General features: G+C 49.5%; 1 protein-coding gene across 1 annotated transcript in view; it reads left to right on the forward strand.

Moving 5' to 3' along the window:
• Positions 1 to 16,409, forward strand: part of DNAH9 (dynein axonemal heavy chain 9) — a 277,538-nt gene that overhangs the window by 104,901 nt on the left and 156,228 nt on the right. The window contains 4 exon segments of the mRNA XM_066364537.1: positions 1,702 to 1,941; positions 2,282 to 2,442; positions 8,936 to 9,092; positions 16,050 to 16,154. Coding sequence (XP_066220634.1) covers positions 1,702 to 1,941; positions 2,282 to 2,442; positions 8,936 to 9,092; positions 16,050 to 16,154 — 663 coding nt within the window.

Genomic DNA, 16,409 nt, shown 5'->3' on the forward strand with positions numbered 1-16,409 from the left:
AGGGGCCGTGCAGCAGAATGAGAAGTGATACCTTTCAAGCAGAAGGAAGACCAGGGAGCGGTAATCAGGGAACAGAGCAGGGGGCCTGTTAGTTGCAGGTGAGAAGTCAGTTATACCAGGCACTTCTCAGAGACCAAGCTAAACAGGAAGTCTGAGGCACGTCCGTGCCCTCGGTGAGGCCATTTCCGTGGAGCGGTCGGGCAGAGGCCAGGTTGCGGGCGCTGAGCAGCGAGAGCAAGCGGAGGAGACGTGGGCGGAAGTCGTGCGGTGAGAAGAGAGAAGAGAGAAGTTGGTGCTGCCCGAGGGGAAGAGGTGTTTTTCATCAGTGCAGTTGGCATAACACATTCAAACCATCCCAGCAAGATTACAGTGCAGGACGAACTTCTTTAACAAGATCCAGTATGTCTACATCCAAAGGCAAAAACAGATCAACTAGGGCAGGGTACTTCTTACTTCAACAGGATTCTCTGTTCCACAAAGGGATTAATGCCCACCAGCACTGATTTTTTTTTTCCAAAGAGACAGAGAGAGACAGAGAGAAGGACAGATAGGGACAGAGAGACAGGAAAGGAGAGAGATAAGAAGCATCAATTCTTCTTTGCAGCACCTCAGTACAGGCTCTCTCTGATGTGCCTTGACCGGGGGGCCACAGCTGAGCCATGGACCCCTTGCTCAAGCCAATGACCTTGGGCTCAAGACAGTGACCTTGGGCTTCAAGCCAGCCACCAGGGAGTCCTGTCTATGATCCCTTGCTCAACCCAGCCACCCCATGCTCAAGCTAGTGACCTCAAGGTTTCGAATGTGGGTCCTCTGTGTCCAAGTCCAACACTCTATCAACTGCGCCACCACCTGGTCAGGCCCATCAGAATTATTTGTTTACTGAATCGGAATTATTTGTTTACTGAATCAGAATTATTTGTTTACTGAATCGGAATTCTGAGACAAGAAAGTTTGTTGCCTCCTACTGTTGTAATAGATATCATCTAGAGCAGTATCTCCCAAACCAAATGATCTCACAGGTGATCAGTGTGTCTGTATTCTCCACCATGAATAATCAAAATCATGCATTTTTCATATTAAGTTTTCTCAATAAACAGAAGCAATGCTCATTTGAATTCCTTTTTCCATTTATTATTTTGAATTTCTAAAAATTGTAAATCATATTATCACATTGAATTTTGGTCAAGTTTACCTTGACCTTCAAGAGTAGGCCTGTACACATTATAGGTTTTAAGAAATAAAACCATAGTGAAAGTATTATGGACCAATGATCAGCTGTGGCTCTCCAAGCTGGAACCCTTGGACGTCAAGAGGTTCCAGAGTAACGGAGCAGAGACCGAGGACACTTGAGATGTTCAGTCAACACGCTGTTACCCTCCCGAGCACAGGAAAGATGCTGCAAACGGAGTGATCAGTGTAGCAATGTCTGAAAGCCACTGACACTGACCGGAGTAAGTCCTTGGTTGTTCTCAACCGAATGGTGTGTTTTCAAGAGCAGAAAGTGCTGTCCCCACTGTGTGGTAACCGCTTTCTATCTCCAAGGATTTCCCATGTGCTCGCCCAGTCCACGCCGGTGGGAGAGGGGGGAGGGGGCTGGTGTCACTTACTCCATTCCACTCTGAGCCCTTGCGGTGTGATGAGTGGACTGGCTTTGAAGACAGTCCTGGTAGTGGCTTTACTGAGTGCCTCTTGCTTCCACAGGTGGCCCTGACCTGCACTCAGATCTGGTGGACCACAGAGGTGAGCATCGCCTTTTCCAGGCTGGAGGAAGGCTATGAGCGTGCGATGAAGGACTATTACAAGAAGCAAGTGGCCCAGCTCCAAACCTTCATCACGCTGCTGATTGGCCAGCTCTCCAAGGGGGACCGGCAGAAGATCATGACCATATGCACCACTGACGTGCACGCCCGGGATGTGGTGGCCAAGCTCATTGCTCAGAAGGTGAGTCCCCAGCGTTCCGGTGGGTCCCTTTGTGTAAGCACACTAATTATGGGGTTAGGAAGAAGCTCACATACGGTCGAAACACGGGTGCCCCAGAGTGTGCCCTGGCCAGAGAGCCGGCAGAGGATCGTGGTGCCTGCTCTGACTTTCTGAAACCCCCGTAAGGACAGAGCAAGCAGAGCAGCTCACGCTTTCTGTGCTGCGGGAGGCACCGTGTGCTGCGCTCTTCACTGGTAGACGGCACCCCCGTCATCCAGAGCCTCGTGGGTCCTGTGGCTGAGGGCCACCTGCCACCCGTTGACCACCACTTCATCCACCTGCTCTCCCACTCTGTCTCCAGGTGGACACTGCCCAGGCCTTCCTCTGGCTGTCCCAGCTGCGGCATCGTTGGGACGATGAGGCCAAACACTGTTTTGCCAACATTTGCGACGCCCAGTTTCTGTATTCCTATGAGTACCTGGGAAATACGCCTCGCCTTGTGATCACGCCCTTGACGGACAGGTGAGAGTGGCGTCCGCCGGCCACAGGGAGCCGCTGTCTGGTTCAGGCCATCCGACGGCCGTCCAGGATCAAGGCCACGGCCGCGTGGCACCTGTTCGCAGAGTTGCAGGGGAGGGGCTCGACCTAACACAGCAGATGTAAAATGAAAGTAGAGGAACAACCCACAGAGCAAATCCATGAGCCGTGACTCTTCGAGGGGTCGCTAGGCAGCCAGACACACCTGCCTTCTCACACCCACCCTGCCACACGCCAGCTGTTTGACCATGAAAAACCTGACCTCAGGGCTGCTTTCCTCATCTATGAGCGGGAGGGAGTAACGCACACCCCACACACCGTGTGTAAGGGTAACAGACAGCAGTGCTTAGAAGCAGCTCAGGGTGCGTCCATGCTCAGAAAAGGGTCCCTCGTACTAACTTCTTACCAATCGGCACATTTCCTCGGCGCCTCTCACTGTGGGAATACAAAGATAAAAGCACGGTGGGTCCTAAAAACTTAAGATTTTTTTAGGGAACCATGTTCTCTGCCATTTGTATTAAATCATTTATGAGTGAATTCATGCCAGACGCGGAAGTAGTCCCTGGGAATGACTAAAACATGTCTTGTGTTGGAGCACTAATTCTCGCGAGGGGAAATAAGGCATCGGTGGATAAAAATTTAAACAGCACGAGGAGGGTAAGCGTGCAAGGCCAGAGCATCACGTGGGGTTCAAAGCTGTGTGCTACAAATGTCCAGCGCAAGGGACTCAGCAAGGTCAGGCCTCTGAGCCCCCAGGGTCCCACCCACTGTGGGCAGGAGAGCTGATCAGACGTGAAGGTTTTCCTTGGACTTCCCTTGGGCTCGGTCAGTTGGAGGGAGTCCTTTGGTGCTGGTTGAAGGGAAGGCATCCCCACCTCACGTGGGGACCTCCTTTGTCTCTGTGGTGACTCTCAGCAGACACCTCCCTAAACGAGGAGGAAGTCTGATTGTGGGAGCCGCTTCTGCGTGATATTTTTTGCCTGCCCTGGAGAATGGTCTAACAGCTGGGGGATTTATATCATTTGGAACAGAACAATGACACTATTATATATTTGAGCCGTTTAATCAGTGCCCGTCTCTTGCTGTAGACTGTGTGCCCCGTGATAACACTGACTTTGATTTGCTCGCCGCTCTGCGCCTGGGGCCCAGCACCGTGTCTGGCACAGAGCGGGAGCTCAGGAGATAGCCCCGGGCTGAACGCAGCGAGGTGACTTCTGAGACTTGGGCAGCGCGCTCCTCTTCTTCACGCCGTTCAGAACATCCCCTCCTTTCCATGGGTCTATCAGACTTTCTCATTCCAACTGATAAAAAGTACAAGACTTTTCTTCTCTCTGGGGCTTTATACCTGCTCTGGAGTTGAAAGAGATAATTATCCCCTTTGAACTTAGAAGTCTCTAGTACTCTAATGCTAAATGCCTGTTGGAGTTTCGGAAAGGGTAAGGCTTTGACAATGAATTGTTTCTCAAATAGGAACTTATCACCTCTTCTACAAAATAATGCAAACAAGAACTCAAAGGAAAAGATTTGCTGCACATAACAGCGCATACGATCCGGACCTCGACCGTGTTTTGTACATTAGATGCTTTTCTGACAAAGTAGGATGTTGTGAATAATTATATGGCAAATTCCATTTTCTCATTGACTTCCATTATGATCTGGAGAAATGTTTTGCACAGGGAAAAAAATTGGCCTTAACACAGAAAAATCACATTTTAAAGAGCCTTCAGCTCTTGCCGGTGTGTAGCTTAAGTGCGTTTAATTCTCTCCTGCTGGAGGAATTAATCAAATGGACAATTGATCCGTACAACCTTTGAACATTCATTAGAAACACGCCCGCACTACAGTGCATCTGACTGATTACGCCTGTTTCTTCAGCGTTTCCCGCCGCCCGGATGGGACCGGAATACCTAAGTAGGTACCACGGCTCAGCCTTCGGCTCAGGACTCGGGCACAATGCTCAGTTGAAGAACTAAATGGAAATGCTTTTTCAGGCTGAACAAAAGCAATCCTTGTCAGTTGCTCCCTAACCTTTGGACACCCCTTTCCTCACCTTCACACCCAGACGCCCCCGTCAGCCCTGTGCTGTGGGAAGTCAAGTTTTAATCAACCACTTATCAACTCGGAGTGCCTCTTAATTTCTCAGCAACTACGGCCAGGGGTGAGATGTAATTGATGCGAGAGTCTTGGAAGGTCATTTCTGCTGAACAAGGACACTGCTCGTAAAATCGTACACTTTTGAAAACCAAAAGAAAAGTTTTTATCTGCTACTTCATTGAAAAACTGAGTGATCGGTACCTGAAGAAAATACGTCACCCAGAGACAACTGTTGTTAATGTTTAGTCTGTTTGCTTCTACATGTGGATTTTGAGAATCAGAAATTGTCATTTTATGCTGTGTATCAAATATCCTCGATTGCTTTTATATGTAACACGATACGTACGACATCATGGGCTTGTTCTCTGAGTGTTCTTCTAAAACATTCTAATAGCTGGATTACCTTCTATTTACACAGAGCTCACAATGTATGTAATATACAGTGTGTCCATAAAGTCATGGTACACTTTTGACCGGTCACAGGAAAGCAACAAAAGATGATAAAAATGTGAAATCTGCACCAAATAAAAGAAAAACCCTCCCAGTTTCTGTAGGATGATGTGGCAGCATGTGCGCATGCGCAGATGATGACGTAACACCGTGTATACAGCGGAGCAGCCCACGGCAATGCCAGTCAAGATGTGGATGGTACAGAGGAAAGTTCAGTGTGTTCTGTGGCTCGCTAAACTCGAATCCGTGACCAAAGTGCAACGTGAATATTGGCGCGTTTATAACGAAGCGCCACCACATAGGAATAACATGACTCGGTGGGATAAGCAGTTGAAGGAAACTGGCAGTTTGGTGGAGAAACCCCATTCTGGTAGGCTATCATTGACGAGTCTGTAGAGGCTATACGGGATAGCTACCTAAGGAGCCCTAAAAAATCTGTGCATGAGCCCACATCGAACTGCACTGAATAGGTATGAAACTGGGAGTTTTCCTTTTATTTGGTGCAGATTTCACATTTCTATCGTCTTTTGTTGCTTTCCTGTGACCAGTCAGAAGTGCACCACGACTTGACGGACACACTGTATTATAGGATATATAAGTTCTAGCTAAGCTTTTACTATTCAAAGGAAAGCTGCCGTGAACTCGCTTATATATAAATTTTTACTGCATTTCTCATTACTTCCCCCAGGAAAGATTCCAGGAAACAGAATAATTAGAAATGGTGAACCAATGTCACCCCAATAAATTTCATTAAAATAAAGAAGAAGCTATTTTAGATGACACATACTTTCAAATTATTCTTGAAGAAAAAGATGGTGGTCTTATTCTGGCTAGCAGTCTATGAGAGTGTGCATCTCACAATATCCTCATCAGCATTAAATATTTTACAATGCTACTTAAATATTATGAAAATTAACAATAATGTTAAAATGTTATTGATTTTATAAGTCAAAATTGTCTCTCATTTGAATTTGGATGCCCTTAATTACTCACAGTCCCGAGCATTTTTATGGGCTTATTGGCTATTATATTTCACTCTCATGGGAATTATTTGTTACTGTCATTGTCCATTTTATTGCTTTTATACTTACGAAGCTTCTATACATTTCAAGATAAGTTTAATACTCACCTTATTTTATTATACTTTATTTTACTTCTTCCTTTAACCTTTTTAATTCTTCAGCAAACTTTTTGACTATTGAGTAAAGTGAATATTTTCATCAGACCATGCCAGTGACAGGTGATGGAAGTCAAGGTCAAGCTAACTTAAACAGGAAGAGGCCCCGCATCCTGGCAATGTCCCTAGAACCAGCCACCCTCTGGGGTGTTGCATCCACGTTCATGCCTCAGTTATGATAATTGAACTACATTTTGAGTATAATTTTAATGATTCCCAATGGCCCTTTTCCTTGTATAATCTCCTGCCCTTTGAGTACGGGTATAAACTTTAAATATGATCATATCATTCCCATGGTTGTGTTTTGCTTTAAAATGGGGCAGAAGGAAAATTATTCAGGTGGACCCAATGTAATCATGTGAGCCCTTAAAAGCAGAGCTTCTAAGAGGACAGAGAGAGAGATGAAGCATGAGAAGAATTTGACATGCCGTTGCTGATTTTGAAGAGGGAGGGAGCCATCGGCCAGGACGCAGAGTGCCTCTAGGAGCTGCCAACAGCAACCAGTGAGGATCTCAGTCCTACAGCCGACAGGAACCGGGGCTAAGATCTCAGATGAGCTTGGAAGCAGATTCTTCCTCAGAGAGTCCAGATAAGAGTCCAGTCAACTGGGCTCTTGATTTTGGCCTTCTGACAACCTCAGTGGAGGCCACCTGGACTTCTGACCAGCAGAAGTAAGGTTGTATCTGAGTGTTGTTTTAAGCGAACTTGTGTGTGGTAATTTCTTTACATAGCAATAGAAAGTGAATACAAACCAATTATGATTCCGCCAGCTCTAAGATTAGCCGGACCACAGTGCTGGGATAGCCACAAGCTATTCACAACTGAAATCAGGACACAGTCTTCTGATATTTTCTTTAATCTGTCCGGTGAATAGCTGTATCAAAAAAAAAGTAAGAAAAGCTACATTTTATATATTTATTATCTTCAAAAATAACACCTTGAAAGTGAATCGGCTTTCTCTTTTCAAGGCTTTTCTTATCTCTTATCTCATCCTCACACCAACCTGGTGGAGCAGATAAGAACAAAGTGTATAGAAGTCATTTGCCCAAAGAAAACAAGAGAGACTTTAGCTGATACTGGTAAGGCTTGTCAAACAATTAAGACTGGCCGGGTGTGGAAGAGGCTGCCTTCTAAAAATAATACACTGTGCTCTGCTGGGACAAAAGGCTACGCGATCCCATTTAAAGGATGTAATGGGAGAGAGGTTGGCCAGGTTAAAGAGCCAAACCTCTGAGGTCTCTTCCAAAGCTAAAGGTTCTGTGTTCCCAATAAGCAACTAAACTAGATCGATCCATATCCGCGTTAGGGTTATTTAGCTAGACAAGGCGCTCTTCTTAAGGGCTTCCTTGCCATTCTTACAACTGCTGTTGTCTTTGATGCAGCCCATTTATCTGAATCCCTCTGAACACAGAAAATTCTGTGGAATGGACCCCAATAACATATGTTCAAGGCACTGGGTTTCATAACGTGGGCACGTTTCACGAACGCTTGATATTGTAGTAGAGGCAAGATCTGAAGTCAGTCTGTGTGACTCCGGAGTCCTCACCCGAAACCAACGTCGCATGTCTGACCCCATCGCTAGGAGACAGAAGCAGATCTGAGCAGTTGGCTCAGGCAATGAAAGAAATGGAGACTCTAACAAGACCACAGATGGACTCTTAGAGCAGGCGCCCTGTGTCCCCAAGGACTAGGGCATTCTGTGGGCTCAGGGACCTGAGCGTCATGGCACCCCATCATGCAGAAGAGAGTAGTGTTGTTTCTTCCTTTTCTTCGTGTTTTTCCCGTCGCCTAAGCTAACGCCCCCCACTGTCCCTGCCTTAGTAACGAGAACTCTTGGAACAGCCCCTTTCTTCTCCTGCACCTCAGTCCACCTCTCTGTAAAATAAAGGGGTTGGACTAGTTGATCTCAGAAAATTCTTCCAGCCTAGAGTTCTGTTCTTATGGGGGAAATATATTCATGGATATATAGATATTCTAGTGTTTCCCTCCAAGTGCTTCTTCTGGAGATAACTAGACGTTCAGTAGATGTTCAAAAAGAGATCGACACCCAGTTCTGAGAATTTATTTTGAGAGGTTCCTGAGTTTTCCGTGGGAATTCCATTTCCACGAAGTCTTGCGCTTCTGGACTCTCTGAGTCCTGGGGAGCCCTGCAGTCCCAGAGAGAGGAACCCTGGGCTCCCCCTCCGGGTGGCGGTGGGGGGGGACAGCCTGGGGACAGAAAACGGGACACAGAGGTGAGGAGGAAAGAGACCCAGTCAGGATTGCACCAGTCCAGGCGGCTGGCTCTCCTCCTGGGCAGTTCAGAGCTGTGGTGGGCCCCCCAGAGTCTCTGAGGCCAGAAGAGGTGAAAGGCACAGGGCCAGCCTAGAGCCAGAAATCGACTCGGAAGGGCGGAGATGGTTACGGCGACACAGAGAACTTTGCACAGATGTAGCTACAAGTATTTGAGAGGAGGGGGCACCGAGAAGGGAGCTGGGGAAGTCAGGAGGCCAGATCGGGCGGCCCCAGCAGAGAGCCCCCTTCAGGGAGGGCCCACCGTGATCAGATGATCCTTTAGAAAGTCGTCCCTGCAGCACTGTGGGGCAGAGACAGGAGTGAGGCGGGCGGCGGGGAGGGCGCTGGGGTTTCCTGCCCGGTAGCTCTGTCAGGCCTCCCCGGGGCCTCCCGGCTCCACCTCACCAGGACCCGGCGGGGCCAGAGCCGCGCCTTGGCCACCTGTGGCACTGACGGTCGCCTGTGCCCTCCCGTGTTCTGCAGGTGCTACATCACCCTCACCCAGTCTCTGCACCTGACCATGAGCGGGGCTCCATCAGGACCTGCAGGGACGGGCAAGACGGAGACCACCAAGGACCTGGGCCGAGCGCTGGGCATCCTGGTCTACATGTTTAACTGCTCCGAGCAGATGGACTACAAGGTACCGCCCTAGCTTTGGGAGGGACTGGAAACGGGGCAGTGGCCCCCACCTGGGACCCGGTACACCCGTGCCGCCCGGGTACACCCGTGCCACCCGGGCCCAGCTCAGAGGCCCAGACAGGGAGATCTCCGCTCCCTCCTTCCGGAAAGACCTCCGGACCTCCGCCCCCTGGTGCTTATCGACTGCCTTGCAAACCTCAGCACGGTGGAATCGGCTTCCCCTGGTGAGACTGGCAGCCACAGATGGTTTGCTTGCTTGCTTGCTTAACCTTTGAGGTCTTCCTTTTGTCATCTGTGAAATGAAGATGCTGAACGAATGTGTATATCCAAAGGTCTCAATTCCCTACTCAACCCAGAACCACAGAAAGGCTCAGAAGCGACCAATAAAAGAAGTCTTATAAAAAAACAAAACCATAAAAATCATATTTGTCATTTCCCCCAGAACAGCCACAAGGGCAGGAAGTTTTGTTTTTTTGTTTGTTTGTTTGTTTGTTTTTGTATTTTTCCAAAGCTGGAAACAGGGAGAGACAGTCAGACAGACTCCCACATGCGCCCGACCGGGATCCACCCGGCACGCCCACCAGGGGCGATGCTCTGCCCACCAGGGGGCGATGCTCTGCCCCTCCGGGGCGTCGCTCTGCCACGACCAGAGCCACTCTAGCGCCTGGGGCAGAGGCCAAGGAGCCATCCCCAGCACCCGGGCCATCCTTGCTCCAATGGAGCCTTGGCTGCGAGAGGGGAAGAGAGAGACAGAGAGGAAGGAGGGGGGGTGGAGAAGCAAATGGGCGCTTCTCCTATGTGCCCTGGCCAGGAATCGAACCCGGGTTCCCCGCACGCCAGGCCGATGCTCCACCGCTGAGCCAACCGGCCAGGGCCAAGGGCAGGAAGTTTTGTAAGGGCAGTTGTGACTTCTGAAGACAGACCAGACCCACCCTTATTACCTAGTAAGAGATGCCCACCAAAAAGCAGAGCAAGGCCCACGTTCTCCGTGGCGACACCCATCGTCCCGGGTTCTGCGTCGCAGAGACGCGTGAAGGAGCCAGAAGACCCCTTAGGTAACCGGCAGCTAGCCACAGGCCGCCCGACACCGGTCCCTCCATCGACCCTTTTCTGAAAAGGGCAATGCCAGGCTGCCTCACCGTCTCAGCACTCTTACTTTGCTTTCCCGGGTGTGTTTGTATAAACTGGCCTCTGTCCCTCTTGGAACACAGGATGGCGTGTCACGAAGTGTGGAGTGCAGAAGCTAAAACCAGTGCCTTATGGACAGGGGACCTGTTTATGCGTCAGGGTCCTGTGGCTTGACGGCAAGATAAACTCCATTTAAAAATCATTGTGGAGAACTGCAAGCCAGCCCTCGCGGTTACCGCGTTCAGAATGCTGCCAATGAGATCCGCCGCCTGTCTCTTCAATAACCCCCTTGTATACAAGGTCTCGCGGTGCCATGTTTGCTCACGGCGGGCAAACAAAATAAGGGCTCGGACTCCACATGAGTGTCTTCCCCATCGTCTGCCCACACTCTGCATTGTTCACATGGTTGCTTTTATTGATCAACATATGAAGGTAATGTTTCTTTGTAAGTCAGGCTGTAAGAAGAAAGATTTTTTCCCCCTCTCGTTAATGAAGTAAGCTGAGCCCTAAAGATTATTTTAAGTTTCTAGATTCTTCCATGGTGCAGCCACGGCAGCATTGCTGGAATAAGTTTAGTCCCCCAAGAGGACCGTTCCGGAGGACACCCCCAGTTAGATGGAGAGGACCTGGCATGTTGATTAAAGAAAGTCAGCCAACGTCTTCGATCGTGCCCAGCACAGCAAACGGAGATAGGCGCTGACCCCAGGGTGAGGGTCCCTAAGGCCACTGTACCCAACCCTGTCAAAACTTTTCCCTGAATCCCGACCCCACCAATCCCTCTAAGAGTACAGGGCGAGAAGAGAGGTCTCTCTTCCGCTTGTCTGAATAGTGAGCACAGCTTCGGTCACATTAGTCCATGCTGGACACGGAGCAGAGTGCCATCAGCAGATAAAGCCACAGAGGGCACACCTGCGTCTCCTAGGCCAGTCAGTGGTCGGCAAACTCATCAGTCAGCAGAGCCAAATGCCAACAGTGCAACGATTGAAATTTTTTTTGAGAGCCAAATTTTTTAAACTTAACCTATCTAGATAGGTACATTGTTATTAACTTAATTAGGGTAGTCCTAAGCTGGCCAAAGAGCCGCATGTGGCTCGCAAGCTGCGGTTTGCCGACCGCTGTCCCAGACACTAAGCAGCCTCTGTCACCCGTCTCCCCGAGCTGGGCTCACACCTCCTCTTCCCTTTGTTGTCCAGCTGCACAGAATTATTTCTAGCACAAAGCACACTCCAACAATTGAGTTAATTTGGATATCACCATTGCTCAGCATGTACTGGGCATCATGGGAGAGGATACCAAAAATAGAGATAGATGATAGATAGATAGGTAGATAGATAGATAGATAGATAGATAGATAGATAGATAGATAGATAGATAGATATTGTAGATAGATAGGTAGGTAGGTAGATAGATAGATAGATAGATAGATAGATAGATAGATAGATAGATAGATAGATAGATAGATAAGGTAGAACCCAGTCCACTTAGAGAGTCAAGAAAGACATACCTGGAGTAATTAGCCGAGATGCCAGGCAACATTACCGCGCGTGCTAACGTGCGTCCTGCAAACCGCTGGCTGCAGCGGTCCAGCGTAGAAGGAGAGTCGCAGAGCGAGCTCGTCAGGGATGGCGCTGTGGACGGCGTGAGGACCGAGGCTGTTCAGGGTCTGAGTGGGTGCCAAACAGGGCACGTGACGTCTGAACACAGCCAAGCCCATGAAAAAGGTCAGCTTTCAACCCATCAAAATGTTGACCGAGTTTTACAAAGTGCCGACGTCCTTTCCTGGAACCTCGTTCTCCTGTCCCCTGAGCTCCCCTCCGCGGGCTCGGCTACCCTGCGGAGGGGAAGGAGGGTCAGGAAGCGCTGTCAGGCTGTCCACCGGCCATCATGTCATTGCATCACCGACGTACGCTCATAGCAACATAAGCCGTTTCTGCATCCGGAGAACGAGCTAGAAATCAGCCTGGCGCCGTGACCGAGTGCATCCACGTGGGCTGGGGAACAAGAGAGAGTCAGCGGGCGAGGGGGTTGAATCAGGAGGGGCAGGACACCGAGCCCCTGAGAGACCCTCACTTTGAAGTCAGGGGCGGCAGGAGGACCCTGCAGGCTGCAGGACACGGGGAGGCACACGCCGAAAGCAAATGGTCCTGAAAGGAGACTCCTTGGACAGCCAGACAGACAGACAGAGACAGGAGGAGACCGGGAGGAAAGCCCGAGAGCGTGAGGAGCCAGACGATGGGCTGGTAAAAACAGAAAAGAAAGAATGAGAGGCTGTTAACAATTAAATACTAACCTAGTGGCCTTGGGGGGAATGGGCTGTGAGACAGGAAAGAGTGAGAGGGGCACCTGGCCTGTAGCCCGGGACCCTCACAACCCACTTTGCTGCAGGAGTTCTGTGAGGAGGCGGCAGCTGATGGGCTGGGACACCAGACAGTGTGAGGACTTGGGGAAAAGGGGAAGTTACTGCTTTACTTGATTCGTGCTGGTTGAGGAAAAAAACATATAAAATTCCCACTTTCTCTGGAAATGGCTGCAGTTTTAGCGCCCGTGTCTTCTCCGTGTTATAGCAGCAACACCTCCCCCTTGACCTCAAGTTTTGGAGAGGCCATTGCTGCAACATTGAATGATTTTAAGCCTAAATTCTAGGGCCTCACCCTTATAGGACACCGTCTCCTTGAAACCTACCACCTGATTTCTGAAACATTGTCATTCCACAGTCCTCCTAGCTCTTTGATCTGGCCTTCTCGGATTCCATTTTCTGATTCTTTTTCCACGTTTTGCAGTTTTACCTGGGCACTGACGATGCCCACACCTACCTTCCCGCTTTGCCAGGGCTCTAGCCCTGCTCTCCTTACCTGGACCGGGGAGGTCTCTATTGCATGCCTCTCTCTCACACTTGGTGGACACTCTCTCCTCAGCTGGCTCCCACTAACTCCTTCCTGTCTTCCTCCCGGCCGGGTTCCCCATCCCGTTACTGTGACTAATCTCATTCGTCTCTGCGGTCCAGGGTGCCCGTCCTGAGACATCCCGACATGTCACATCCTGGCTTCCGTCGGTCCCGTCGGTCACCAGTGCGGCTCTTCCCTCAGCTCCCTGGCCCTGTTCTCGCTGCCCTCCTCCGGGCCCAGAAACTCGCCATTTTATAGCAAGACAGCAGCCCAGCCGAGGACCACTGCTCAGTCGTGGTGGGGTCAAACAGAGAGCAGGGTGAGGTCCTGGGGTTCTGTTTCGGCCCTTAAGGGGGAAAACTGTGGGGGTGACAAGTATCCACCCATAAATACTCTACTTCCTTCTGTTTTATATATTGGATATCCATTTGAGGCCAGGGATCCACAGCTTGGAAAAAGCTTTTACAACCCCTGTTAATGTGGAAAAGCATAGATTTTGATTCCTGAACTTCCACTGAAGTATTGTGATATTTGACAGGTTGTGATTATTATCTCAACTATAATAATAGACATATATATATAATATTACATATATACTCATGAATATAATAACGGTAATATCCAGCTGCTTTGAGCACATGAGCACAATGCCTAGAACTTACATTACTCCTCAGAGAGGCTAGGCTGACTGTGACTACTCAAGTCTTAACCAGCCTCATTTTCAGACTCCTGTGGGACTTAAGACTATCTGACAGTGTCTTATTTTTGTGTTATTGTCCGTTTTCCCCACCAGAAAGTAAGCCCCATGGAAACAGGGGCTTTGTCTCCCTTGTTCCCTGTGGATTCCTCCTGATCTAGGATGACTCCTGACGCACCATGCCTACTCAGTGCACATCTGTTGCACAAATAGAGGAATCGTTTAAATCCAAAGAGCTTCATAAGAGACGGGTCTGTTCTTCCCTCTTTTCCGAGTCTGTCCGCATCCGGCTTAGCTTGTGTAACGTTATACTGGTTCTCCGAAAACGTTGATTCAAAGAGGTTTTTCTAGGTGTCAAACCCCCAAAGATCCCTTATAATAAATAATACAAGCGTTTTCATAACCCTGACGCCCTTTAGTAATTCGACATTTTGGCTGAGCTCACCTCTGTTTTTCTCTGGCAACGTCATGATTTTGCTCATTCTCGGTCCATCATCTTCTCTGCTCCTGGGAAGCCCCGACCCTTCCGTTCTGCCTCCACAGATCGACCGGGACCCGTCAAGCCAGCATTCCCCGTGTAGATGCTGCAGATACTCTGTAGTTCTGTGAGACACCAGCACCTCAGATCTCCTGACTCCTGTTCTTGAGTTCTTTCCACTGATGTTTGCCGAGCACATTCTGGGGAAACCAGGGGTCCCTGGGAGAAAAAAATAGTCCTGGCCACAGAACAAAAATCGAATGAATTAATTTTGCAGGCCTTCCCAAGGCCCTGAAAGTGCTCATGTACATTGTAAATTAGCAAACGTGGGTTACAGAATGTGGCGTTTTCCAAATTGTTTGAGCAAAGAGGTTTGTCTTCAAGGAGCAGGCCTTCCAGGCTTGGGATTCCATGACATCAGCTTTGGAAAGTGCTGTTGTAATGCTGTCTGAATTTCACCTCTGGCAAGACTGGGATCCTTCTAGAGCACTTTGACCCGTTCCTCTCTGAACACCATGACATTGCGGTTTATACTGTACTGTCCGTTGGAACCACTGCTTGTGTAGCAATCTACCTGTTTTATTTATGTGCCTTATCTCCGCAACCTAACTAAGAAGTCTCAGGGGGACTGAGGCCCCTGTGCTTAGCACACGAGCTGTGCACAGAGCTCATGGTCAAATAACACCTGCTCAGCCAACAAGTGGAGCCTTCCTACTATTCGCATTTTCCTGGCACTTTCTTGATGTCTCTTTGCCCCGACCTTGAGAGCAGCTCCCAGTAACTTCTCCCTTTATATTGCTCCACGGTTTGCTAGTTTGTGCTAAATGCTCAGAATGGTTTTTATTTTTTTATGTTTTGTATTTTTCTGAAGTGAGAAGCGGAGAGACAGTCAGACAGACTCCTGCAGGCACCTGACCAGGATCCACCGGCATGCCCACCAGGGGGCGATGGTCTGCCCATCTGGGGCGTCACTCTGTTGCAACCAGAGCCATTCTAGTGCCTGAGGCAGAGGCCATGGAGCTATACTCAGCACCTGGGCCAACTTTGCTCCAATGGAGCCTTGGCTGCGGGAGGGGAAGAGAGAGACAGAGAGGAAGGAGAGGGAGAAGGGTGGAGAAGCAGATGGATGCTTCTCCTGTGTGCCCTGGCCCGGAATAGAACCCGGGACTTCCACACACCAGGCTGACGCTCTACCGCTGAGCCAAGTGGCCAGGGCTGGTTTTTATTTTTTTAAAAAGCATGCCATCTTTCCTCTGAAATTACCTCCTTGCTCTCATTTGAATGCTTGACCTGTGGTTTGTTTTCTGTAGATGTTATCACTTCCTACCCCATCTCCAGCCTCCCCTCCCTTGGGAAACCTGGGCATTCGGGCACACACAGCTTTAAAGAGACAGACACAGGCTTTTCATCAGCGCGTGCCAAAGGCTGAGTGGGAGGCTTTTTGTCTTGTATGGTGCAAGAAAAATAATATTTTATTCATTTCTGGGGAATTAGGAAGCTACGGAATCAACAGTTATGTAAGCTTGATGACATTTTAGAGGGATTTTGTTCTAAGTGCCTAGAAAAGGTTCTGTTTGATCTGTGACTTATGTTGGCACCTAGAGCCATCAAAAATTTAATTGTTCTTGAAATTTTAATACACGTCTCTAACCAGCTGTCTGCAGGTGTCTGAAGGGACCTCCTACAAAGAGGATGAAGAATGACTGGTGTAGATGTGTATTGATCAGCCAGAGGCTGATAGTCACCTAATCTTCATCCCTGTTCTTGCAGTCTTGCGGCAACATCTACAAGGGCCTTGCTCAGACCGGCGCCTGGGGCTGTTTTGACGAATTTAATCGCATCTCTGTGGAGGTCCTGTCAGTGGTGGCAGTACAGGTACGGGGCCCGGAGGTGGTGGCAGTACAGGCACGGGGCCCCGGAGGTGGAGGGTGTACAGGCACGGGGCCCCAGAGGTGGTGGGTGTACAGGCACGGGGCCCGGAGGTGGTGGGTGTACAGGCACGGGGCCCGGAGGTGGTGGGTGTACAGGTACGGGGCCCAGAGGTGGAGGGTGTACAGGTACAAAGCTCCGGAGGTGGAGGGTGTACAGGCATGGGGCCCGGAGGTGGAGGGTGTACAGGTACAAAGCTCC

This window comes from Saccopteryx leptura, chromosome 2 (genome assembly GCF_036850995.1).
Source record: "Saccopteryx leptura isolate mSacLep1 chromosome 2, mSacLep1_pri_phased_curated, whole genome shotgun sequence".
NCBI classification, from domain to species: domain Eukaryota; kingdom Metazoa; phylum Chordata; class Mammalia; order Chiroptera; family Emballonuridae; genus Saccopteryx; species Saccopteryx leptura.